We start from the raw sequence: 23,463 nt of genomic DNA, 5'->3' as shown, positions 1-23,463 counted from the left end.
CAACTCTTGAGTGTCCCTTGGACAGCAAGGTGATCAAACCAGTCAGTCCTAAAGGAAATCAACCCTGAATATTCACTAGAAGGACTGACACTGAAGCTGAAGCTCCAATACTTTGGCCACCTGATTCGAAGAGCTGACTCACTGGAAAAGGCTCTGATGCTGGGAAAGACTGAGGTCAGGAGGAGAAGGGGGCGACCGGGGATGAGATGGTCAGATGGCAACCATCCAACTCAATGGACATGAGTGTGAGCAAACTCTGGGAGACAGTGAGGGACAGGGAACCCTGGCGTGCTGCAGTCCACGGGATTGCAAAGAGTCAGACATGACTTAGCACAGGAAAGACCGCAACAGCAAAGTCTGCAAAGAGCTCAGGCTGAGGACCCCGAGTGCAAACCAGCTGTGAGCAGCTCCAGCTTTTTAAATTTCTAAAAGGACACCAAATAAAAAAAGGAATTCCTTGGTGGTCCAGTGGTTAGGACTCGGCGCCGTCATTGCGGTGGCCCAGATTCAATCCCTGGTCAGGGAACTAAGTTCCTGCAAATTGCACGGCATGACCAAATAAACAGATAAAAGGAGAGTAAATCATCTTTTGCTGACCCCACAAGCACAGCGCCCTCAGGTCCTTGGGCACCTGGAGGGGCTGAGGGACGCTTCCATCGATGCCCCATCAGAGAGGCCGGCTGAGGTACAACAAGCTCTCTGCATCCCTCTCCAGACCTGCCCCCATCAGCCTTGAAACTAAAGGGGCAGGATCTTCACCTACAGGCGGGGAAGGTGAGTGGGCTGAGCTCTAAGGTAGGCAGGAAGATTAGGAAGTGTTGCTGCCTTTACAAGAGTTCCTTAGAATAAAACCCAGAAAACTCAGTTCTTGTCTCCCCTGGGCGCCTTTCTTGGAGCAAATTTGAGCAGAGAGCCCTGGGGTCCAGCTGTGGGACCTCCCTGACCGTCAGAGTCCTCCTCTATGACACCTGCCTCACCAGCTGTTACGGGGCTTGGAGACAACTCATGGGGCCTGCCAGACCCACTGAGGTCTTCTGAAGGGAGGTGCGGGTATAAATTTAATTCCTTCTGAAAGTTTACCCAGAGTCCCATCAGGTGGCCATGATGAAGCCATTGGTAAGCACAGGGACCCTCAAATTATAAACCTGACCATCTGAGCGTGAATCTGGCTTCAGGAGAAGGCTGTGGGCCTGAAACAGGCTTGTCCTTGCGGGGGGGCCACTGGGGTAATTAGTTTGCTGACCACGGATGCCCTGGGCCCAGTGAAGGCCTCTGTTGACGCGGGTGAGGAGTGCATTGGGCAAGTAATTTTCTTCACTAATCAGTGCTGTTGGAGACCAAGCTGCAGTTAGGGGTGGACAGCTGAGCACTGAGCTTCTGAGGGCAACAGAGGCTGCCCGGAGGCTCAGAGAGGGAGAGGCTAGGAAGGTCTTCCCATTGACCACCCTCATCTCAAAGCTGAGAAACCAAGGCCCCAGAAGGCTGTGAGTTAAGTGACCTATGCAAGCCAGTTGCTCAGCTGGGGAGAAATCCGACTCAAGGCCAAGAAGTCTGACCAGACAGAAACACAAAGAGACTTCTTGGTTTGGGGTTGTTTTGGTTTTTTTTTTTCTTTTTTTTCCTTGTTAAGTTGGCAAAGATTTCTAGAGGGAATCTCCCAACTGGCATCAAAAGTTAAGATGTACATGCCTCGTGGTCCCGCAATCATGTTCCAAAGAATTTACATCTAAGATACAACTGCAGAGAGGACAGAAGACGCGCCCATGGAGATGTCCATCTCAGTGCCCTTTATAACAGGGATGATGGAGACGATTTCAAATGTCCATCAGAGAGGACAGCTCACATAAAGGACGAGACATCTATGCAGCATGCTACTGCTGCTGCTGCTGCTAAGTCGCTTCAGTCGTTTCCAACTCTGTGCGACCCCATAGACGGCAGCCCACCAGGCACCCCCATTCCTGGGATTCTCCAGGCAAGAACACTGGAGTGGGTTGCCATTTCCTTCTCCAATGAGTGAGAGTGAAAAGTGAAAGTGAAGTTGCTCAGTCGGACTCTTCTCGACCCCATGGACTGCAGCCTACCAGGCTCCTCCGTCCATGGGATTTTCCAGGCAAGAGCACTGGAGTGGGGTGCCATCACCTTCTCTGGCAGCATGCTACTAGGAAACCTTTAAAAAATCATCTGTGTTGACTTGGAAAGAGGCATCTGACAGAATATCAAATGAGGAGGGGGGGAAGCAAGTAAACGACGTAGATAGTAAGATCTGGTGGTTTAGTTGCTAAGTCCGACTCTTGCAACCCCATGGACTGTAGGCTGCCAGGCTCCTCTGTCCATGGCAAGAATACTGGAGTGGTTTGCCATTTCCTTCTCCAGGGGATCTTCCAGACTCAGGGATTAAACCTGGGTCTCCTGGACTGCAGGCAGATTCTTTACCAACTGAGCTACCACGGAAACCACTGAAGCATATGCTGACATACATATACACACACAACATGTACACACACAACACACACACAGGGGAGAGAGGAGAGGCCACACTGATGCCCCACGAGCGATGGCCGGTCCCTCGGGGGCTCAGGGTCCTGGAGTTGAAAGAGACGATAACACAAGTCAACACATCCCAGCCGAAGAGCCGAAGGACCTGGGAGGTGTGACAGCGAGGGGTTCGGAGGTGGAAAAGGTCTCGCCGCCCCTGAAGCTGGGGAAGAAGGCGGCCACTCACGCAGACCCCAGTTTCTAGCCAATACCAAAACGAGCCCCTCTCTGCAGGTTCTCAAATGAGCACTTCTCCTGAGAGGGGCTTCCCACGACTGTGGATCAATAATCATCGGTGGAGTATTTATTTAATGCCTACACCCTCACCCCTCACTGGAGAGAGCAGGGGCCCTCGCCAAGTCAGGCTCATTGCTACCCTCACACCTGGTATACATGCCAGGCCCTCGGCGGGTGCTTAGTGAACACTCTTTGAATGAACGAATGAATGACCACACAGCTCCATCTCCTGAAACCAGGCCTGTTCTCCCAAGCACCGAGTCAGGTCCCATGGCAATGGGTTCCCCCAGGGTTCCCTTTCACCCACTCCACAACATACTTGTGAACTAAATAGGTAGTCAAAGGAATACATCTTGGCATTGGGAATTAGTTTCAAAATAATCCTACGTGGGGAGGGGATTGCTCCGTTGATCCAGAACACGCAGGTTCCCTGAACTGGTGGTGGGTCCCCTCGGGCTCCTAATTCTACTCTCTCTGATTTCCAAACATGTTTAACGGCTTCCATTAACAAAGTGGGTGTTTTGTCTAAAGGAAACGATTTAAAGGCCTAAAAGAAGTTGAAACGATCACTGTGAGACACTGTCGCAGCGGGTCAAAGGATGAATCTCCCTGGAAGGCTGTCCTCAAGCCCCAGAAGCAGCTCTCACTTTGCGGGGACCCAAGGGCTGGAGACAGCCTTTGCCTGTTGTTACTCTGGGCCCAGGAGCCTGGCATCATGGTACCCGTCCAGATCTGCCCTCCCTAGGCGATCCTGGGGAAGCTGCTTAGAACGCACACCAGGCCGCTGCCCTCCATGTGTCTCGGTCAAGGTTGAACATCAGTAACTGAGGCTCTTGGGACCTGGGAGACAGACGCTGCAAGGCCACAGAGGTTTGCTGGTCCCCTCGAAGCACGGACAGCTCTGGGCATCACCAGGGGCCTTCTCCCAGGGATGGGCTATGCTCCCCCATTGGAGGTTGGGAAACACTGCTGGCCACTAAAACCAATGACAGATTCCCCCTGCCCACCGCCCCAGGTGTGTCCTTGCCTGAGAGGCCCTCCCGGTGATGGCAGCTCAGGCCCAGGGGTGAAGGGTGAGGCAGGAAGACCCACCTTCGGTACGACTCCCAGGCCCACCCCTGTGTCTCCCGCGTCAGGCTCTCTGCCCTGTGCCTTTGTCTGGCTGCTGCCTCCCCCCACCCCCCGCCCCCCTGCCCCCGCCACTGCAGGCCGTCAGTTCACTTTTTCAGCCCTGCATGGCCTGACCGGCCAGTTCAGCAAAAACGCAGAACAGAGCTCGCCCGCGGAGTTCTTCCGGAAGCTGAAATTCTCCTTGATAATGCTGTCCACTGCCCTTCATCCTCCTCTCGGAGAGAGATTTCCAGCACGGCCTCGAGTCTCTCTCCATTGAGTCAGGTGCCTCAGGCTTGATTTCTGGGCTTGACAGCTAACATCTTACCCTGTGTATAAGCTACTGCCAAGGGCTGCGTCTCCGAAACGTCCTGTCAACCCTAAATTTAGCAAAGTGCGAGATATGAATATCCCATTATTTCATAAAGGCCACATCACATGCTTTCAGGTGTTATTTTTTTCTTTTTCTGAAAATCTTCCACGAGAGAGAGCCGTCCTCACATTGACCTCGAGGTTATTAAAATCTCAATCTGTTGTTCCCTGCCGGCTGGGTGTGCTTAGCACAAGGCTGGACGGGGAGCCACGGTCACAAGTGAAAGGCTTTCAGGCCCCAGGGGGACCCACCAGGCCCCCCACCGACCCCATCCAGGACACCTGGCCCATCCTGGTCTTGAAGGGGAGGCATGTTCAAGCTCCCTCCCGCCTATTGGTCCCCTGGCTCACGCAGAAGGAAGGGTCCTGCGAGTCAGACCACCGTGAGGTGACTGGAAGGGACTATTCTTCCTGGGAGGCAACTCTGCATCCTCGGTACAGTCCAGCTTGGAGAGCCAGTGGCGTCCATTAGGGAGGGTCCCAAGAGAGCTCCCAGGCCAGCTCGTGGAAGTCCAGTGGGAGCCAGAGGCAAGGGCAGAGAGGACTCGCCGGAAACCCTTTCCCGGACCTTTCCTGCTGCACTTCGCACCCCGCTGGCGCCTGGGGTCCAAGCCTCCGCATCCCTGTGAGCATCCCTGACCAGGGTTCAGCTGGGGGAGGCAGGGACCCCAGGGCGGTGCTGGCCCCAAAAGGCTGAGATGGACAATGGAGGAAAGGAAACAGCTCCCTCAGCCGGTGCTTCAAGGTAAAGGATTCCCAAGGTTGACTGGCATGCCCAGGATTCACCATTTAACCCTCCTGTCACCCCAGGGCAGACCAGAAAAGGCTGAGGACCTCACACACACACCCGATACCCTACACACGCCCGGGCGCTCACCTGTAACACCTGCACGCATCCCTGCAGGACACACACCTACCTACACCCTACACAGGCTACACCCACACGCACAACACTCACTACACCCCACACCCTTCCGCACACAATAGAGCACAAACACACACCTGCCCCCACCACACACAGAGCCTGTAGCGTCTTCCTTCTTCAAGGCCCCATTTGAAAAGTAAAGGGGACACTTGGCATCTGTCAGGGTTCATGGGGGACTCAGCACTTTCTTCTCCTCGCCACATCCCAGCACAGCTCCCGGGCCCCGCCCCCTCCTGACCCCGCCAAGGGGAGCGTCTTGGAAAGGAGCCCCAGCTGCGCTGCGCTGCGGAGGAGAAAGAAGCACTGCTTTTGTTTTCGTTTTCTAGTTCCATCTCACGCATACTGATGCTTGAAGGAAGCAGGGCGCCCGCTCCCCCACAAGTCTGTCTCTCCCCCAGATTGCTGGGGGCTTGGCTCAGGCTGTGGATTGGGCTCTTCCTGGCCCCGACTTACTAAGCATTATAGTTCAGTGAAAGCTAAACGCCACCATTTCTGGGAGCCCACCACCCTCGGCATGGCGCGGATTCCTGGCAGCCGAGGCCTGCAAGGCCTCCCCGCGGCCGCAGCCGGAAATCAGGACCGTGTGCGGCGCCAGCCAGGCCTGGGGCCAGGGGGCCTTCAGTGATGCTCTTTGTTTATTATTTACTGCCACCTGCTGGTCAGCTGTGGATCCTGCGCCCCGAGTGAGCTCTTAAAAGGATAAACGCACCATTTCTAAAACCAGTACAGGACGGGAAGAGGAGACAGTGGGATGGCTATTCCACTTGGTTGCACTCCACCATTCTTCGGGGGTGGGAAGCAAGCCCCCTTGGAGAACTTATTTCCTCCGTAAACTCAAGTCACTTGCCCTGACAAGCGCCTTTTTTCGCCAGCAGTGTTTCCCAGGCACAAGATAGAACAGATGTCTTCTAAGACTTCTTTAGGTTCCAAAAATCTATTTCCTAACATCTCGAGTACTCAACAACAATATTTAAATCTACTTGTCAGATAATGGTGCCAGGAGATAACGATTTAAAAAAAAATAAAAATTTACAAGTTTTCCCACAAACTATAAATGCTGGAGAGAGTGTAGAGAGAAGGGAACCCTTCTGCCTTGCTGGTGGGAATGCAAATTGGTGCACCCACTATGGAGAACAGTATGGAGGTTCCTTTAAAAACTAAAAACAGAGCTACCGTATGAGCCTGCAATCCCATTCCTGGGCATACATCCAGAGAAAAACATGATCCAAAAGGAGCTATGCACCTCAATGTGCACTGCAGCACTATTCACAGTAGCCAAGACATGGAAGCAGCCTAAATGTCCATCGACAGAGGAATGGACACGGACGTGGTGCGCACACACAGTGGAGCATTACTCAGCCATTAAAAAGCACGGAATAACGCCATTTGCAGCAATGGACGGACTCAGAGATCATCATAGTGAGTGAAGTAAGTCTGACAGAGAAGGAGAAATAGCATATGACATCCTTTAAGCGTGGAACCCACAAAGAAACGATACAAATCAACTTAAAACACAGAACAAGACTCACAGACTTAGAGAGAAGGAACTTACGGTTGTCAGGGGGAAAACTGGGGCAAGGGATAGTCAGGGAGTTTGGGATGGACATGTACACACTGCTATAGTCAAAATGGACACCCAGAAGGACCTACCACATAGCACAGGGAACTCTGCTCAATGTCATACAGCAGCCTGGATGGGAGGGGAGTTTGGGGGAGAACGGATACACGAATATGTATGGCTGAGTCCCTTCGCTGCCCACCTGCAACTGGCACAACCTTGTTAACGGGCTATACTGCAACACAAAATAAAAAGGCCTAAAAAATAATTTACAAGCTTTATTTCCTCCCAGAGTTAGCAAATGAATTTCAACTGGAAGTTTTCTTCCTATGGTTGCCAACAATTTTTTTTAACACCGGCTTTTTTTTTTCAAGTCCAGAAAAGTACGTTAGGGCTGGGCCCTTAACAGTTGGGAGGCTGCTCAGCCCCTGGTGAGCAGCTGCTCGTTTCGATCACTTTCTATCACTCCCCTCTCCGACACGTCTACTGGGGCCAAAGCAAAGATAAGACGTGAGGTGCCGGCACCGCTGAACCCCCTGCAGCAGAGGGGCAACTCCAACTGGGGGCCCTGAGCTTATCTCGCTAATGAGGTTCTAGATGAGAAAAAGAAAAAGATGACCATTTAAAAGCAGGCATTCTTCCATGGGCCACAGCTGCTAAAACCCGCATGCCCTGGAACCTGCGCTCTGTAACACGAGTAGCCAACGCTCACCGCAACAGGAGGAAACCTGCATGCAGCACCCAAAACCCAGGGCAGCCCAAATAAATAAAGAACGGCCATCCTCTGAATGAATGGGGCTTCACTTAGCAAATTAAGAAGACTTTTAATAAAAATGCTCACTGAGACACACTGTGTCTGACAATCGGATCATTAGCCATTCCTATCTTAACACCCACTTTTACACCTTTCAGTGGAAGATGAGACAGGCCAGCAATCCAGATATGGACTGGACTGTTGGAAAGTGCAGTGTTAAACTAACTGCACGCTATGGATCAAAGAGTTTCCGGAACACGATTTTCCCTCCATTTTAATGCAGTCAGGGCTCAGAACCAGTTATATCCCCCACATCTCAGGGGCAGCGGGAAGGCCGGTGCTCACATGATCTGTGAGGAGAAAGTCAGCAAGTCCTGGGAAACCAGGAAACAACCATGAGCCCGGTGTTCTGGGTGGAAAAGACGCATTGACGCATTGATTTGACAAGTACATGCGCTATAGTGCTGACTCAGCTCTGCTGTGAGCTTGGGTTTTTTCCTAATACAAGTATTGATTCTTGCAATCTTCATAACAAACCCATTTTACAGATGAGGAACTGGAGGCACAGAGAGAGGAAGAAACGTGCCCCAGGCCACACACAAATGGGTCAGGGAGCCCAGAATTAAACCCAGGCCACTGGGCTGTGGGGCCACCTGCCCCGTCTCTGCTCTCCGCCCCCTTTACAGGGGAAGAAGCAGCGTGAATTCTGCCCTCCTCTCTGCATTTCGTTTGTGGTGTGCCCCAGACAGGTCACTTTACCTCTCAGCTGAGGCTTCTTCCTCTTAAAAAGAGAACTGGACTCAGTTCTCTGAGCTCCCGGCAAGCTGCTAGGTGGCAGGTCTGCAGCCAGGCCACCCCCGGCTCTGAGGACCCATGAGGCCGTCTGTGTTCAGCCTCACTCAGTCACCAGATGCAGCCACTCCCAAATGGAACCAGAACGCAAGCCTTCCCTGTGGCGGCAGATTAGAGGTGGCCTTCCTACCCCCAGGCTCCCCTGGTGGCTCAGACGGTAAAGAATCTGCCTGCAGAGCAGGAGACCTGGGTTCGATCCCTGGGTCAGGAAGATCCTCCGGAGAAGGGAAACAGCTACTCACTCCAGTATTCTTGCCTGGAGAATCTCATGGACAGAGGAGCCTGGTGGGCTATAGTCCATGGGGTTGCAAGGAGTCGGACACAACCGAGAAACTAACACTTTCCTACAGCTGAGAACTGGGCTTGAGCCCCCCACCCCTTGAATCTGGGCCCATCTTGGCTCGGTTAATGGACAGAATCAGCTGGAAGCTCATTCTGGGACTTCGGAGGCTGGGTCAGAAGAAGCCTTTGCTCTTACCGCATCCTCCACCCTCCACCCCATCCACGACGCCTGCTCTCGGCCTCCTTGGGATCCTTGCTGTGGGGGAAGCTAGGATCACACGTGGGGGCTGACCAACACGAGGAAGCCCAAGCTGCCACATGGCGACGCTGCACCGAGGGGGAGACCTGAGCACCTCACTGCAGGCACCAGGCGTGGGGATGAAGGGTCCTGCCCCAGCAGATGCAGCGGGGAGAAGAAGCAAGGAGCCAGGTCCACACCAGGACCAAGAACCACACGTAGGGCCCCAGATGGATGATCCAGCCCAGTTGCCTCCAGTCGTCAAGAGTCGTGCCAACTAAGGCCCAAGTCAGACAGTGGTGTCAAGCCCTCCTGCCCTGCCCTGCCTGAAATCCTGACCCAGGACATCAGGAGCAGAACGAAGCAGCCATCCTTCTATGCCATCATGTTGTAGGGCGGCTGCAACTGATAGTGGGGCCCCAGAGGTGGAGTGGACCAGGCTTTGGCCAGTTCCTGGTGACCACGGGGACCAGGTGCCCCAAGCTGGCATCAGTCACAGAAAGAGAATAAGGTATCAAAGAAGTCCACCTATGAAACATACATGTATGTTTGTGTCTATGACCTTGTGTAACATACACGTGTTAAATACACATATGTACATGTAAGGTACATGTAAACAAACACGGCCTTGCTACTACCACCATGATTTCTACTATCGTTATGAGAATGATGACTACTATCACTATTAATGATAATAATAGTATCTGATAAGTGGTCTGTTGGGTCCCATAAAGTGTGAAAGTCACAGTCGCACCCCTGTGTCCAACTCTTCGTGACCCTTTGCAGCCCGCCAGACTCCTCTGTCCATGGGATTCTCCAGGCAAGAATACTGGAGGGGGTAGCCTTTCCCTCCTCCAGGGGATCTTCCCAACCCAGGGATCGAACCCAGGTTTCCTGCCTCACAGGTGCTTTCTTTACCATCTGAGCCACCAGGCGAGCCCCAGTTGGGTGCCATGCATGGTGTTAAACGTTCCACAGACACATTTTCACGTGGACACCTAACAAACCATGACTACGGTACTGTGGAAAGCTCACGCTGTCAATGAGGACGCTGTAGTCCTGAGAGGCTGCGTGACTTGCCCGAGGTCACCCCGTGGCACAACCTGAACTGCACTAGAGTTTAGAGTGGTGAGTGCACACCCCAAACCTGCAGCTTCACCCTCCACTCTCCAGGAGTGAACACTTCGGGCCACCTCTCTGGAAACCCCTCGGGCCGCCCGCCGGCACCTGTTTTCCCTTTGTTCCTTAAGATGAATGGGGTCTCACCCATGTAGAAATGCAGGCAGTGGGGCAAAGTGTCTGGGCCCCCGCCGCCACAGGGGGGGCCTGCCTGGCTCTGCTACGCCGTGCCGTCCCGGGACACCAGCTGTGCCCTCATCTGTTCATTCATTCATGGGTTCGTTCACAGACATTTGCTGAGCTCCTACTATGAGCCACGCTGGCGATGGGGACTGGGGAGCAGACGGAGCCCAAGTGGAAACACACAGCGGGAGGTGCTGGGAGGGGTCCCAGAGGAGGGCCGTCTTACCTCCCTGTAACCTGACCATGCCCAGGTGGAGAAGGGCTCCAGTGCTCAGGGCCACGGATGGGAGAAATCGAGGTCTGGATGCCCCGGGGAAGGGCAGGGGAAGGGCACGCATGCTCGGTAGCTAAGTCGTGCCTGACTCTTTGGGGCCCCATGGACTGTAGCCCACCCAGCTCTTCTGTCCGTGGGAACCCAGGGAAGAATACTGGAGTGGGTGTATACTCAACACGCGTCCCTCCTCTCTCGCATCTGTGTCCCTCTGCCCCATCGCACCCACCTACCTCTCTCTACCCTGAGCCCCCTTCCTGCTCAGCTCAGGGCAGGGTAGAGCAGGGCAGAGCTGCAGGGTGAGGGCCCTGTGCCCCCCCTCCCTGGTGATCACAGCTGTGCCAAGTCCCCCATGGGAAGTCTGTTTCAGGGATGTGGCAACTGTCCGAAGTGTAGGGGCTGCAGAAGGTCACTGAGGGCAGCCTCCCCGACACCCCTTGGGCCCTGCTCGCAGCCCGAGAGGAGAGCCAGTGTCAGATCCCTGCCTGGGGTACTCGGAGGGCAAGGGGCTTCAAGCTACACCTGCCTGGAGGGGTGTGAGCGGGAGACTCCTGGCTGGAGGAGAAGGCGGGGGCCTTGGGGCCTGGCCTGTCACAGGCGATTTCACAGCTGAGTGGGCTGGAAGCCACCAGGGCTGCCCGTGGAGAGGAGACGCGTCCAGAAGCCCTGGTCGGAATGAGAAGGACACCCTGCCCCTCTGGGCTCCCCTCCGGTTTTGTGATCTCCATGCCTGACACACGGCAAGCCCCCGACGGACACTCAGCCCAGGAAAACCATCTGCACGGCCCCTCTGCTGACACTGCCATGGTGGCCAGGCCCCCATCTTCCAGGGGGAGAGGCTACTTCACGGACTGGACACACGGGTGAACTGAGAGCCCCTCGCTGCCTCAGTTTCTCCGCTGCTCTGACCACCGAACAGAAAGCTTTGCAACCTCTTGGCCACAGACCTTTGCCAATGCCCCAGCAGGGCGTCATCTTAATAACGCAGACAGACGATGCCACTCTTGCAGCCAAAGCCTAGTTCTTAAAAACTCAGGAGCTGGACCCTCTAGGGGCACAACCCTGTTGATAAACAGCGTGCTGACCCCCTTTCTACAGCTGTCCTCATTACACGCCTCTGCCCCTCACAACGCACCCCCACTTTGAGACCCGCTGCTCTGCTGGGCCGTCTCGGCAGGAAGGCGCCTACCTAGTTTCCAGAGAAAATCTTTGTAGCGGTCCCAGCGGAAAAGTCAAAAGTTTGACTTGAAAAAAGGAGCTACTTCAAAAGCATTGTCAAGACGGAGGTGAGGGTTCCTTTAAAAATGCATAAATTACTGGGGTGTCCATTAATCAACCTACAGGCAGCCCAACGGGGGGGGTCTGGTGGGGGTGCTGAGGGGGCCGTCGGGACACATCCAGGGGAGGTGCAGCGAATAAAATACACGTTCAGTAAAAGAGTAAATTAATGTGTTTATTACTTACTGCTTGGGCTGCTTGTGTGTCTGTGTGTGCATGTGTGTGTGTGCGGAGAAAAATGAAAGAAAAATGTAGAGTTTTTTCAATAATAAAAAGGGAGTTGCACTGCAGGGCCCCTAAAGCTTGTGAAAAATTAAACTCGACGGATTCAAACTGTCCTATTTCCACTTCAAAAGAGAAGAGGCACTGAGCTCTTCCCAAGTTAGCTTCAAACGCCCAGCACCCTAGAAAGTTTCTTTATAAAAATAAAGGCTCCTGCTCCCCCAAGCACTGTACCGGTTACTGTACCCACAGTCTCTCTCTCTTCTAATTATACCCCTGTGAGTCCATTAATCAACTGGTAAATTATTTAGAGAGTCATGCGCTGTCTTCAGCTGGTACAAACACACCACATGCAAAGGCTTGCTGGAAACCGGCCGGGGTCCCTCGGGGTCTCCCCTCTGTGGTAAGACAGCTAGCAGCTTGCCGAGGCTGCACTATTAAAAAAAAAAAAAACGAGAAATAGCAAGCCGCTTACCTCCTCAGATGGGAAGATTTACTTTGTCTTTCAACTCAGCCACTCTTTGCAAGGTTTTAACAAAAGAGAAAAGCTGGTGTATTGTCGAATCTTTAGTGTGCATTTAGTGAGGAGAATATTAATTCCCCCTCAAAAAAAAAAAAAGGCAGCCCTTCGGCTGAGTTCTGATCCAGGCCTCCTGGGACGTGTACTCACGGAAGCCTCTCGAAAATGCTCGTAATCATGCCAGTTTGGGGCTGGTTCGGCTTGTTCGTGTTCTGATGGCTGCGTTGGCCATGGTGAGGTCTCATTACCAGAAAGGGTGCAAATTAAGAGTCTGGAGTCTCCCTCAAACCTCCAGCCTCTCCTCAGGTTCTATTAGGCCTTGAGGGACTTTCTCTAGACAGAAATATTTTGGCGATAACGGGGTTTATGGGAGCAGGCATGGGTAACACGGGGTAATGATCTGTCTTCCGCGTTATCTTTTCTACATGCCAACACTTGCGCATTTAGGGGAAAGTTATTATGCCAATTAAAGAGCTGTTTTCTCACCTGAAAAAGTCAGTGTATGTCTGGTATGTGTGCCAAGGAATCCAGGCCTTCTTTCAATTGAACCCCCTCCAGCTGTTGGGGGGATACTGGCAGGGCGGGGCTGGTTACAGAGTGGAAGTGAGTGAGGAGAGCCGCGCCCCCCACACCTTGGTCAACGAGCCAGTCTGGCAGGTGCTGGGTTAGCAGCACCTGGGTGCAGGTGCTCAGTTCTCCCTTCCGACCCTGCAGACCCAGGAGGTGGGAAAAGCCAGGGTCTGACCTGAAACCCCACCCCGGGGACACACTGTCACTGGCGGCCCCCCCGCCTGACATCCCTGCATGAACGGAGCACGATGGGGACAGCTCTAGGCAAGCATCTCACACACTGAGAGCAAAGACTAAACCAGTGAGGATGAAATACACCTTCAGCTGTTTTAATATCTTGCCTGGGTCACCAATTTCCAGAGAAAACACAAGCAACATCCGAGAATGAGAACAATGACCAGAGCTGGGGGAGAAGGCCACCCTTCTGAACCAGAGATGGTGGCGTACCACTGATTAGACCCAGTCGTCTGGGATGAGGTTATATTAGCATCTACCACCCGCAGCCACAGGACTGTAATTTATGGCTGGAATTCCCAGGAGAAGGACTAAAAGCTATGTGTGCTCAGCTGTATCTCTTTGCAACCCCACAGACTGTAGCCCGCCAGGCTCCACTGTCCATGGATTTCCCAGGCAAGAATACTGGAGTGGGTTGCCATTTCCTTATCCAGGGGATCTCCTGAACTTAGGGATCAAACCTGCGTCACTTGTACCTCCTGCATTAGCAGGCAGATTCTTTACCACTGTGCCACCTGGGAAGGCCCCACACTACACTTGACCTTAGCCAAAAAGCGCTAGGGTGAGCTGAGACCAATGAGGGAGTTAGTTTTTATGCTAAGTCAAACTTGAGAAACGAGAATTTCAATAAGCAAGGTCAGATGGCTGCCTTCCTTGGGAAGCTCACATCCAGAAGGCCTTCTGGTAGGAATGCAGCACAGAGAAGGCTCAGGGCACGTCATTTGGAGACGGTGACCACTGTGAGTCACCGATGGTTTAAGCAGAGAATTGAGTTCTAGCTGCTCCCTTGGCTAATCCTGGGCAGAAAAAAACAATGCCTGCACACATACCCCAGTATAAAACGGCCATGGAGCCTGCCGGCACTGACACTGAAGGTTAAATGGTTTTTTAGAAGCTGAGAAGTTATTTTTCCAAAAGCCCAGAAGGGTTTTCAGTTGCTCTGCAACCATGTACAAGTAACAGGAGCTCCCAGGCAGGCAAGCCTGCGTGCTGGGCGGCCTGGCCCCGTGTCATGAGCAGCCTCTCCTCTGTGCCCACCGGGGACATGGCTGCGTGAGGAGTGCCGTGTGGGGCCCTGGAGAGCCAACTTGCTCTGTTCAGCACAGCTCGAGTCAGAGTTTAGGAGGTCAGACCTATGTATCTCAAAATCTGGAGCATGGAACAAGCGTCTCCCCAACCTTCCGTCCACAGTGCAGCCGCCAAGAGCCCGGGATCGAGAGACTGGGATGAGCGAAGATGGGGCCCTGGAGTCCTGTGCCCGGTAAACGTGGGAAGACGGGACAGCAGCACGGTTATTAATTTTGCGGCTGATTTGAGAGGAGGAGGTGTTGGCAGCACCCGTGAGGACATAAAAGAACATAACTGAGTCTTCGGAGGTCGAGGCTGGGACATCACATCGGGAGGCCCCGAGGGGGCAGTAAGAGGAAGTGGCTCCGTGGGGGGACGCTGACATCTGGGTCTACTCTCTGGGCTGCTGGCGGCGACGGCTGTGAAGACACCCCGTGATAACCATGCTCCTGGGATGGACTCGCAGCTCCCAGGCCGGTGGAGCAAGGGCAGGAGTCCCAGAGACGGGCAGCAGGTGTGGCTAGCTGCCGGGAGCACAGGGCAGAGTCCCCAGCGGAGGAGGTCCAGCCCCTGTAAGGGCACTGCCCGCCTTCAGAGGGAGTGATGGGGGTGGTCTACACTAGGCTGGCTGCAGAGCAGGGTGTTGACAGTGACATCTACCGGCCCCGAGGCGCGGGGGCTCTGCCCCGGGGACCAGGCCTGTGGGTCCTTACCATACTCTCTGCCCCTGCAGGATTTCTGGAAATCCTTGCAGGGTTTCTGGAACCTTCTGGGTTTCATCTGGGGAAACCCCGGCGGGGGTTCCCAGGACTGCAGCTGGCCCCCCCCGCTGAGCTATCTGAACCACCACCAGGTTCTGAGGAGGGAAACCTGAGTGGTGCGGGCGGCCCCACAGGACAGAGGGGCAGCCGAGTCTCCTTCTCCCAGACGCTCCGTCCGTGGCCGAAAGTGTTCAAGGCTGCGCCGCACCGCGCGTGCGGACTCCGGGGACCCTTCTGACCCAGGGCAGTGTGGGGAGAAGACATGCCCCCGGCCCGCCTCACCCCCGGGAGAGGAGAGTCAGTCCCCGGGGGGCCCTGCCCCTCCAGCTCCCACCCTCCGGCTGGCGGGCCCTGGGCCTCGTGTGGACGGGTTCGCTTCCCGCCGCGGCCCCACTCGGCTCTTCCGGGGGAGGGCCTGGGCCGGCCCGGCCCGTCACGCCTCTGCCTCCCCAGGTCTGGACTTGGTCGGGGCGTGTCAGGAAGCCCAGCTGTACCCTCAGAACCCTGTCTCTTTCTCCTCCCGTCTGTCTCCTCTGGGTTCAGGACTCAGGGCTGATGTGGTCGATCCCCACCCAAGTCTGCGCCTGAGGCGCGACGCCGGCCACGCGGGCCGCGGGCACGCGGACGCCGGCCCGCGAGGTGGCAACACGGCGCTTCCAGGTGCAGGCCGACTTTCCCTTCAAGCCCGACTTCCGTGGGGAATCACTGAAGTTTCCGTTTCCTGTTTCTGCTGGGCGGGCGGCGACGCGGGCGGCCGGCCTGGGTGGTTCCCGCGAGCGTCCTCCAGCAGCCGGGCGCTCTGGTTTCCCCGGCAGCGTCTCCACAGCCCGCTAATGAGCCCCTGTTAGTGGTGATGAATGTAAAGGCATTCTTTGTTATCCCTGCGAGATGGGGATTAGTGAAATGACAGGACTTATTGCTTCTGCGAGGAGGATATGATGGTGGCGGTGGCTGTGTCTTTCATTCTGCAGCAAGTGGAGGAGTGTAGAGCTGCCTTGTCTAAGGAAAGAGAAGGCTGCGGAGGGAAACAGCACAAAGCACTGAAGACTGAAGCTGCCCAGGTCTGGCTCCCTGTACGGGAATCGGAAGTGTGCGCTCAGTCTCCTTCGTATCCACCAGAAAAAAAAAAGGAAAATAAAACCCAGAACAACTCTGCCTCTTGACCACCAGTGGAAAGGCCCCCTGGGTCTGTGTTTAGCATGCGGAGAGAGAGAGAGGGTTCAAGAGGCTGCACTGCTGACTGTGAAGATAGAGGAAGGGGCCTCCGGAAGCTGGGAAAGGCCAGGAAACAGACCGTCCCCAGAGAATTCCTCAGGAAGGAATGCAGGCCTGCGGCACGTGACTCTAAGACTCCTGACCTCCAGGACCGGGAGAGAAGAAATGTGTGTTGTTCCAAACCGCTGACTTTGTTTCAGCCATGATAGAAAACGAATAACTAGGCAATATCCCGAGATGCAAAGCCACAGAGGACTCGAGCGTCCGGTGCCCAGGGGCGGGAGGGCGCCCTAGTGCAGCGTCACCGGCCTCCCGGGCATACGTTCCCTCTGACCTAATCAGAAGCATCTGCAAACCTGCCCTGTCACAGGAGAGTGCCTTACAGGCTCACTGAAAGGCGTGCAAATCTGAAAACCACCTAAATATTTACTTTTCACAACTTTTTATTTTAATAAAAAAACTCAAAGGTACAGAACGTCTCTAAGAAGAGGCAAGGAATTTCTGCCTCCCTTTGCCTGAGGTTTACCCCCCTGTCAACATTGCCTCATCTGGCTGGTCACTGTCCCACTGTCTTTCTTTCTGAACCACGAAATGCTTTCTCAGGGAGAATTATACAAATTACCCACCCAGTCCGTGCGATGGGATACCATGCAGCAACATTTAAAATGACATAAACCTATTAACTTGTTATCTTATTCTCTCATTAGCGCAACAGATGTTTTCCAGAGGGCCAATCACCCCCATCCCCCGTCTCAACAACGGGGAAGCTGGGCTCGCTGGAGGGCGAGTGAGCTTGAGCAGGCGTTGGGCCTCCGTCCCTGCTGGCTGCCCCCATGGCCCATGCCTATGTGCACACCCCAGCCCGCGCTCATGTGAACCCAACACCCGGGGTTTCTGTCTCCATCTCTCCACGGAGACGCCTGGGCCTCGTGGCTGCTGCGGGGCTGGGCGGGCACCCCAGGATCTGAACCAGACGGGGAAGCACCGGAGCTTGCACTGGCTGACCCTGTTGACCAGCCGGTGATGCGAACAGACTCGCCGGCCCGGACCATCGTGTCTCCCTCCTCTGACTGTCGCGCCCGGGTGATCCCTTTCTGCCTGCCTCACTGGAACTTCACCGCAGGGTCCACGACACCTTAAGGAGGGCCTGGGGAGAGCCAGGCCAGGTCGTCCTCCCCAGACGGGCCCTCAGAGCGGGGATCAGGAGCGAGCAGCCTGTTTGGAAGCAGCAGGAGGAGGAAGGAGCACTGGGCAGTGAGGGTGTCCCTGCCAACGCACGCACTGACTGTCTCCACGGCCCTCTCCTCCTTCTGGGTCGGCCTTCTTCATAATAAGTGCCTGATCATAGCAGACGTGATGACGCGCTTGTGCTCACCGCACAGAGAAGCTACATACAGCCCTTTACACAAGGATGGGAGATGTGGGCGAGGAAACACACCGCCCCGGGGAGGAGCCCAGACGTGAGCCGGCATGCCTGTGGCCTGAGCACCTCGTCCCTTCTCTGGGGCTCATCTGTGGACTCAGGGAAACGGCAGAGAACAGGGTTGGATCGAGGACACACTTTCGGAGCTTAGGTCACAGAGGGGGTCTGCAAAGATGACCTGGTCCAGCCTCCCCTGAGGATCCATGGCAGGTCAGTCCTCAGGTCTGCAAGGCTGTCTGAGCCTCCTGGCTTCTGACTGCTGACCAGATCAGAATCTTGGCCCCTGGTGTTTTGGGACAGGAGGTGGTAAAGAGGTGGGCAGCTCTGGGCCTCTCCTGGCTCCCAGCTTTAAGTGACAGCGAGCATTCTTGAGAAAGAGGGCCACTTCACACCCTCAGTAAAATGCATTACATTCACAGACTTTGCTCCCCAGCCCCCCATCGCTTGGAAGCCAGGATGACCAGCTGGGGAACAAAACCAGAGCCTTTGCTTCCCAGAAAGCCTGGTTTCCATTTCCTGGTGGTCTTTCCCAGTTGGAGCCCCCAGGTGCCCCATAAGCCTCACACAGAGCAGTCTCTCTCCAGAGCCTGGAAGGTTCTGGGAGTCACGGCCAGCAAGGCCTACCTGCTATCTCCTTCTCGAAAAATGGCTGGATCAAATCGCCGTATTTGGACTTGTCCGCCACGGCTTCTTTGAGCAGTTGCCCACAGCAGACTAGAGGAGAGAGGAGCAGAAAGAAGCCCGTTAAATTTTAAATAGAAGGAAGAATGAGAAGGAAAAAACAAAACAAAGACCCAGTGCTGCCTGCTGGGGGGAAGAAAAAAGGTCACTGAAAAAAATATAAAAGGGTTTTCTGAGTGTGGGCGTGTGTCCAAGTGAAAGGAAGTATCAAAAAGGAATTGGAAATAAAAAAGAAGCCGAGGAAGGATGCTGTGGAATGAAAAAGAATGCATTTGGTGAAGGACATATTAAAAATGGACGGTGTGGAGAAGACATAAGAAGGACTGTCACCACCAGAGAAGGACCCGCAGGGCCTCGACGACACCGGGGAGTACAGCCCGCGGCTCCGAGGGCTGTTGGGGGTGGACACACTCCGGCAGAGAACCCTGTGGACCAGCGTGATGTCCACTTTCACCCTGTTATCACTCAGTGGTGGGTGGGGACCCTAGAGTGTCCACGGCCCCCTGTGATGACGAGTCCACACACACCATCAGGCTGTACAACAAAGGGACGCACAGGTGTCTTTCTGTCACGAGCAACTGCTGTGTCTCTAGACCCCAGCTGGGGCCAACACACAGGGCATGCCAGTTACCAAGCATGGGAGGAATAAACACAGTTGCCCTCTCCTTGGCTATGAAAACCTTGGCAGCCAGCGCCGGAAGGGTCCAGCCACGTTTTCATGAGTTGTTAATAGCACAGTCTTACTTTTCTTAACTTTAAAGCTAAGGACTTGGCCTCCTACGTTGAAGAAATCGAAATCCTAAAGTTAAGTGGATAAGGTGAATGTTGAGGATGACGCCCACCAAAGACGGATTCCTCTGAATGACATGTTAAATTCTGTGCAGCAGCAGCGACCATGTGCAGAGTGGCTGCGGCTTCGCTCGCTAATGAGGAGGCATAAAGGCAACCGAGACCTTTCCCTACACCAAGCACTGTGCCAGTCATGCTTGGTATTGTCCAGCCCTCAGGCTAACGGCAGCTTTTTAGGTAAGGAGAGGCGCTGTGTGCTGTCCTAGGTCACCAGCCAGTGAGCGGCAGAGCTGGGATTCAAACCCAGGTCTGTGTGACACCAAAACTAGGCTGAGCCTCCAGTTCTGACCAGGAGGGAGGAGCAGGTATCCTGTTTCCCTTCTGTCATAAAAAGCCATAAAACTAAACAAAACATACAAGGCAACTCTTTTCAGGCACGTGGTCAGCAGACACGCGGGGCTGTGATCCTTGAGAAAGGACACACACCGAGTGGGACTCACTCACCCTGGATTTCGACCTACGGGTACTGCCCATTCCACGGCCAGGGAGAAGTGGAACCCAGACACAGCAGGGGCACACAGCATTGGAGCTTGGGGCCTCGAGGCAGCTGGACTTTATAGGACAGAACAATGGGCGGGGCGGCGGAGGCAAGCTTGGGAACCTGCAGGAGGGTTCCCTGGAGTCACTGATCAATGCCAGACCACCCGTGTATCGGGCAGGCTCCACAGGGCCTGGGGGAGAAAGGCCACAGGGTAGCTGGGAACCGACAGGGGGTCTAACGGGGCAAAATGAGGCCGGCCTGTGAAGGCCAGGGTCAGAGACCTTGCTCAGCGCCGCAGACCCACGTTGAGACTCCAGGAAGGCCGTGCTTCAGGTGTGAGGATACACAGGCCCCAGAGGGAGCACACCTAATCCCACCTGGTGGGCGCGTGCCAAGTCGCTTCAGTCGTGTCCGACTCCTTGCAACCCTATGTGCTGTAGCCCGCCAGGCTCCTCTGTCCATGGGATTCTCCAGGCAAGAATAGTGGAGTGGGTTGCCATGCTCGCCTCCTGGGGATCTTCCCCACCCAGGGATTGAACTCTTGCCTCTTACATCTCCTGCATTAGCAGAAGGGTTCTTTACCCCAGTGCCACCTGGGACGCCCAGTCCCACCTTAACAAAGACTAAAACTAAGCCTCAATGAGGTCAAGCTGATCCTCCAGGAAACTAACTAACTGCCTGTTAGAACTCAGCTCTTTTTCATGTGATATTCTCAAAGCAGGACCACACAATCCAGAGTGAAGAATGTGAGAACCACAATGTCCAGTGTATAATAAAACGATGCTTGAGATCAAAAACAACAAACAAACAAAAACTATCAGGAAAATGTGACCCCTACAAGGGGAGACAACAGGTCATAGTATCATAGGTTAAGAGATCACAGGGATGTCAGTATCTGCACATAAGAACTATAAAATGGCTATTATGAATATGTTTAAACTTGAAAAGATAATTAAAATGAATGAAAAGATGTGGAATCTCAGCAGAGAAATGGAAACTATAAAAAAGAACCAGATGGAATTTCCAGAACTGGAAAATACAATAGTCTTATATGGAAAACATCACTGAATAAGCTGCAATCAGTGAATCTGAAGACAGGAAAACAGGCACTAGAAAGCATTCACATTGAAGCAAAGAGAAGGTGGGGAGGGGACTGGGGGGAAAAAAAAAGAATAAAATTTCAGAGAGCTGGAAGGCAAGACCAAACAGTTTAACATACATGTAACTAGAGTTCCAAAAAGAGGAGAGAGAGGGAGGGAGGGATGGGGAGAGAGAGGGAATATTTGAGAGAATAATGGGAGAAATTTTTCAAAATTTGATGAAAAGTATCAACCCATAGATCCAAGACTCTCTGATATCCAAGCAAAAAGAACACAAAATAAACCGCACCTTGATACATTGCAGTTAAATTGTTGAAAATCAAACAGAAAATATTAGAAGCAACTAGGAGTGGGTGAGATGCTTTATATATATAGGAGAACAAAGATAAAAAATAATCTCTGAGTTCTCATCAGAAGCAATGCAACAAAATGCGTCAATGCAACAATGAAATGATATCTTTAAAGTGCTACGAGGGGGGAAAACCTGTCAACATAGATTTCTATATGCAGCAAAAACATCCTTCAAGAACGAAGGTGAGATAAAGACATTTTCAGACAGATGAAAGCTGAACTTCACCAGCAGACTTGCACTACAAGGTATGTTAAAGGAAGTTATTTAGGCTGAAAGAAAATGATGTATCAGATGGAGACTTGGATCTAAACAAAGGAGTGAAAAGTGTTGATTTTGAGTATATATAAAAGCCCTTTCCTCCCATCTCTTGAGTTAAAAAAAAAATGACTCTTTAAAGCAAAAATAATTACAATATACTGTAGGGTTGATGACATACGTAGGAGTGAAATGTGTGACTACAGCACCAGGAAGAACCAGAGCAAGGTGAAGGGAAAGCCTGCTGTCAGGCTCTCCTGCTCCCCAGGAAGAGGCACAGTCTTAATCCAAGACAGACTGTGACGGGTACTGTGTCACCCCTGGAGCAGCCACAAATAAGACGGAGCAAGGAGATACAGGAAGAAAGGCAGTGGGGGAAATAACGTGGCTTACTAGCAAACGTTTTTGACCAATCCAAAAGCAGGCAGGTAAGGGAGAACAAAGAACAAGGACCTCCCTGGTGGTCTGGTGGCTAAGGGTCCGCCTGCCAACACAGAGGACGGGGTTCGATGCCTGGTCCGGGAGGACCCCACGTGCTGCAGGGCGACTAAACCCGTGCACATGTCCTGAGCCCAGGCTCTGGAGCCCTCAAGCCACAGCTAGAGAAGCTCACAGGCAGCAATGAAGACTTAGCATAGCCAAAAAAAAAAAAAAAAAAAAAAAAAACCACCACACAAATAGAAGACAAAAAATCTGAATGGTGGACTTGAAACCAACCATATAAAAAATCACCTTAAAGGGAAATGGACTAAACACTTCCATTAAAAGGCAGAAAATGTCAGGCTGAATTTTTTTTTTTTAAGCAGTTATGTGTTGTCTACAAGACACATATTTAGAATATAAGACACGGATAGTTCAAAAAAAGAAAGAATAGAGGTTATACTTATCAGACAAAGTGGGCTTGGAGAAAATGAGTATTACTGGAGAGGCAGAGGAGTGCTGCCTAGCACTAAGGGGAGACTGCACCAAAAAGAGCCCACGCCCCCCAGTGCACACACAGCTTCAGCTTTCGGGGCGCAGAGACCGGCAGAGAGAGAGAGAAACCTGCAGGCGGAGCTGGAGTTTTGAACGCACCTCTCTCAGCCACTGAAATGATACGCAGAGAGAAGTCACCAAGGACACGGAAGAAATGATCGCACCACCGGACCCCTCAGCCTCACTGACACTCTAAGAGCACGATATTCAGCAAAACCAGTGTATATATTCTTTTCAAGTGCACATGTATTTCACCAATATAGACATGTGCTGGGCCGTACAAAAAGTCTCAATAAATTTCAAAGGGCTGAAATCATATAGGGTATGTTCTTTGACCTCAAGAGAATTAAAGAGACAAAAAACAATCTGGGAAATTCCCAAATATTTGGACAGTGAACAGTATACTTTTAAATAATGCATGGGTTAAAAAAAATGCAGATTAGAAAATACTTTGAACTGAATGATAAAACACAGCATATTAAAATTTTGTGAGATGCAACCAGAGAAGTGTTTAGAGATAATTGTGTAACATTAAGTGCTTATATTGGGAACAGTGAAAGTGCTAAGTTGCTCAGTCATTTTGTCCGACTCTCTGCAACCCACAGGCTTCTCTGTCTGTGGAATCCTTCAGGCAAAAATACGGGAGTGGGTTGCCACCTCCCCTGGAGAAGGGGCTCTTTCCAACCTAGGGATCAAACCCAGGTTTCCTGTATTGCTTTGCACGCATTCTTTTCCCCATCTGAGCCACCAGGGAAGGCCCACTTCTACTAGGAAAGAATGGTTTAAAACCCCTGCCTGTAGCCACCTCACTCTACAATGTTCTAAGACAATACTGCAACAGTACCCTCTTGCTAGAGAGTGGAAGCACTGAGGCTTCAGACACATGTGACCTGGGGCTGTGCTGGGGTAAGCCCTGCCGCCTCGCCTCATTCCCCCTCTCCCCCAGCTCAGCAGAGCCCACCTCCATCCTTAAGTGCCTCTTCTTTCTCCTGCACTTTCCCTGTGTACCAAATAAAATGTAGTGCATATCACAGGCTTGCAAT

At 53.0% G+C, this 23,463-nt stretch overlaps 1 protein-coding gene across 2 annotated transcripts in view; it reads right to left on the bottom strand.

Moving 5' to 3' along the window:
• The window catches only part of AK8 (adenylate kinase 8), a 133,058-nt gene that overhangs the window by 53,890 nt on the left and 55,705 nt on the right, over nucleotides 1-23,463 (bottom strand). For both annotated transcript variants that reach the window (XM_068979688.1, XM_068979696.1), the window contains one exon: nucleotides 18,352-18,441. In XM_068979688.1, the coding sequence (XP_068835789.1) occupies nucleotides 18,352-18,441 (90 nt within the window). The remainder of the gene's footprint in view (nucleotides 1-18,351; nucleotides 18,442-23,463) is intronic.

The sequence above is a fragment of the Capricornis sumatraensis genome, chromosome 1 (genome assembly GCF_032405125.1).
Source record: "Capricornis sumatraensis isolate serow.1 chromosome 1, serow.2, whole genome shotgun sequence".
In the NCBI taxonomy this organism is placed as follows: domain Eukaryota; kingdom Metazoa; phylum Chordata; class Mammalia; order Artiodactyla; family Bovidae; genus Capricornis; species Capricornis sumatraensis.
The sequence above is the reverse complement of the archived record's forward strand: the minus strand, read 5'-3'. Positions and strand labels throughout refer to the sequence as shown.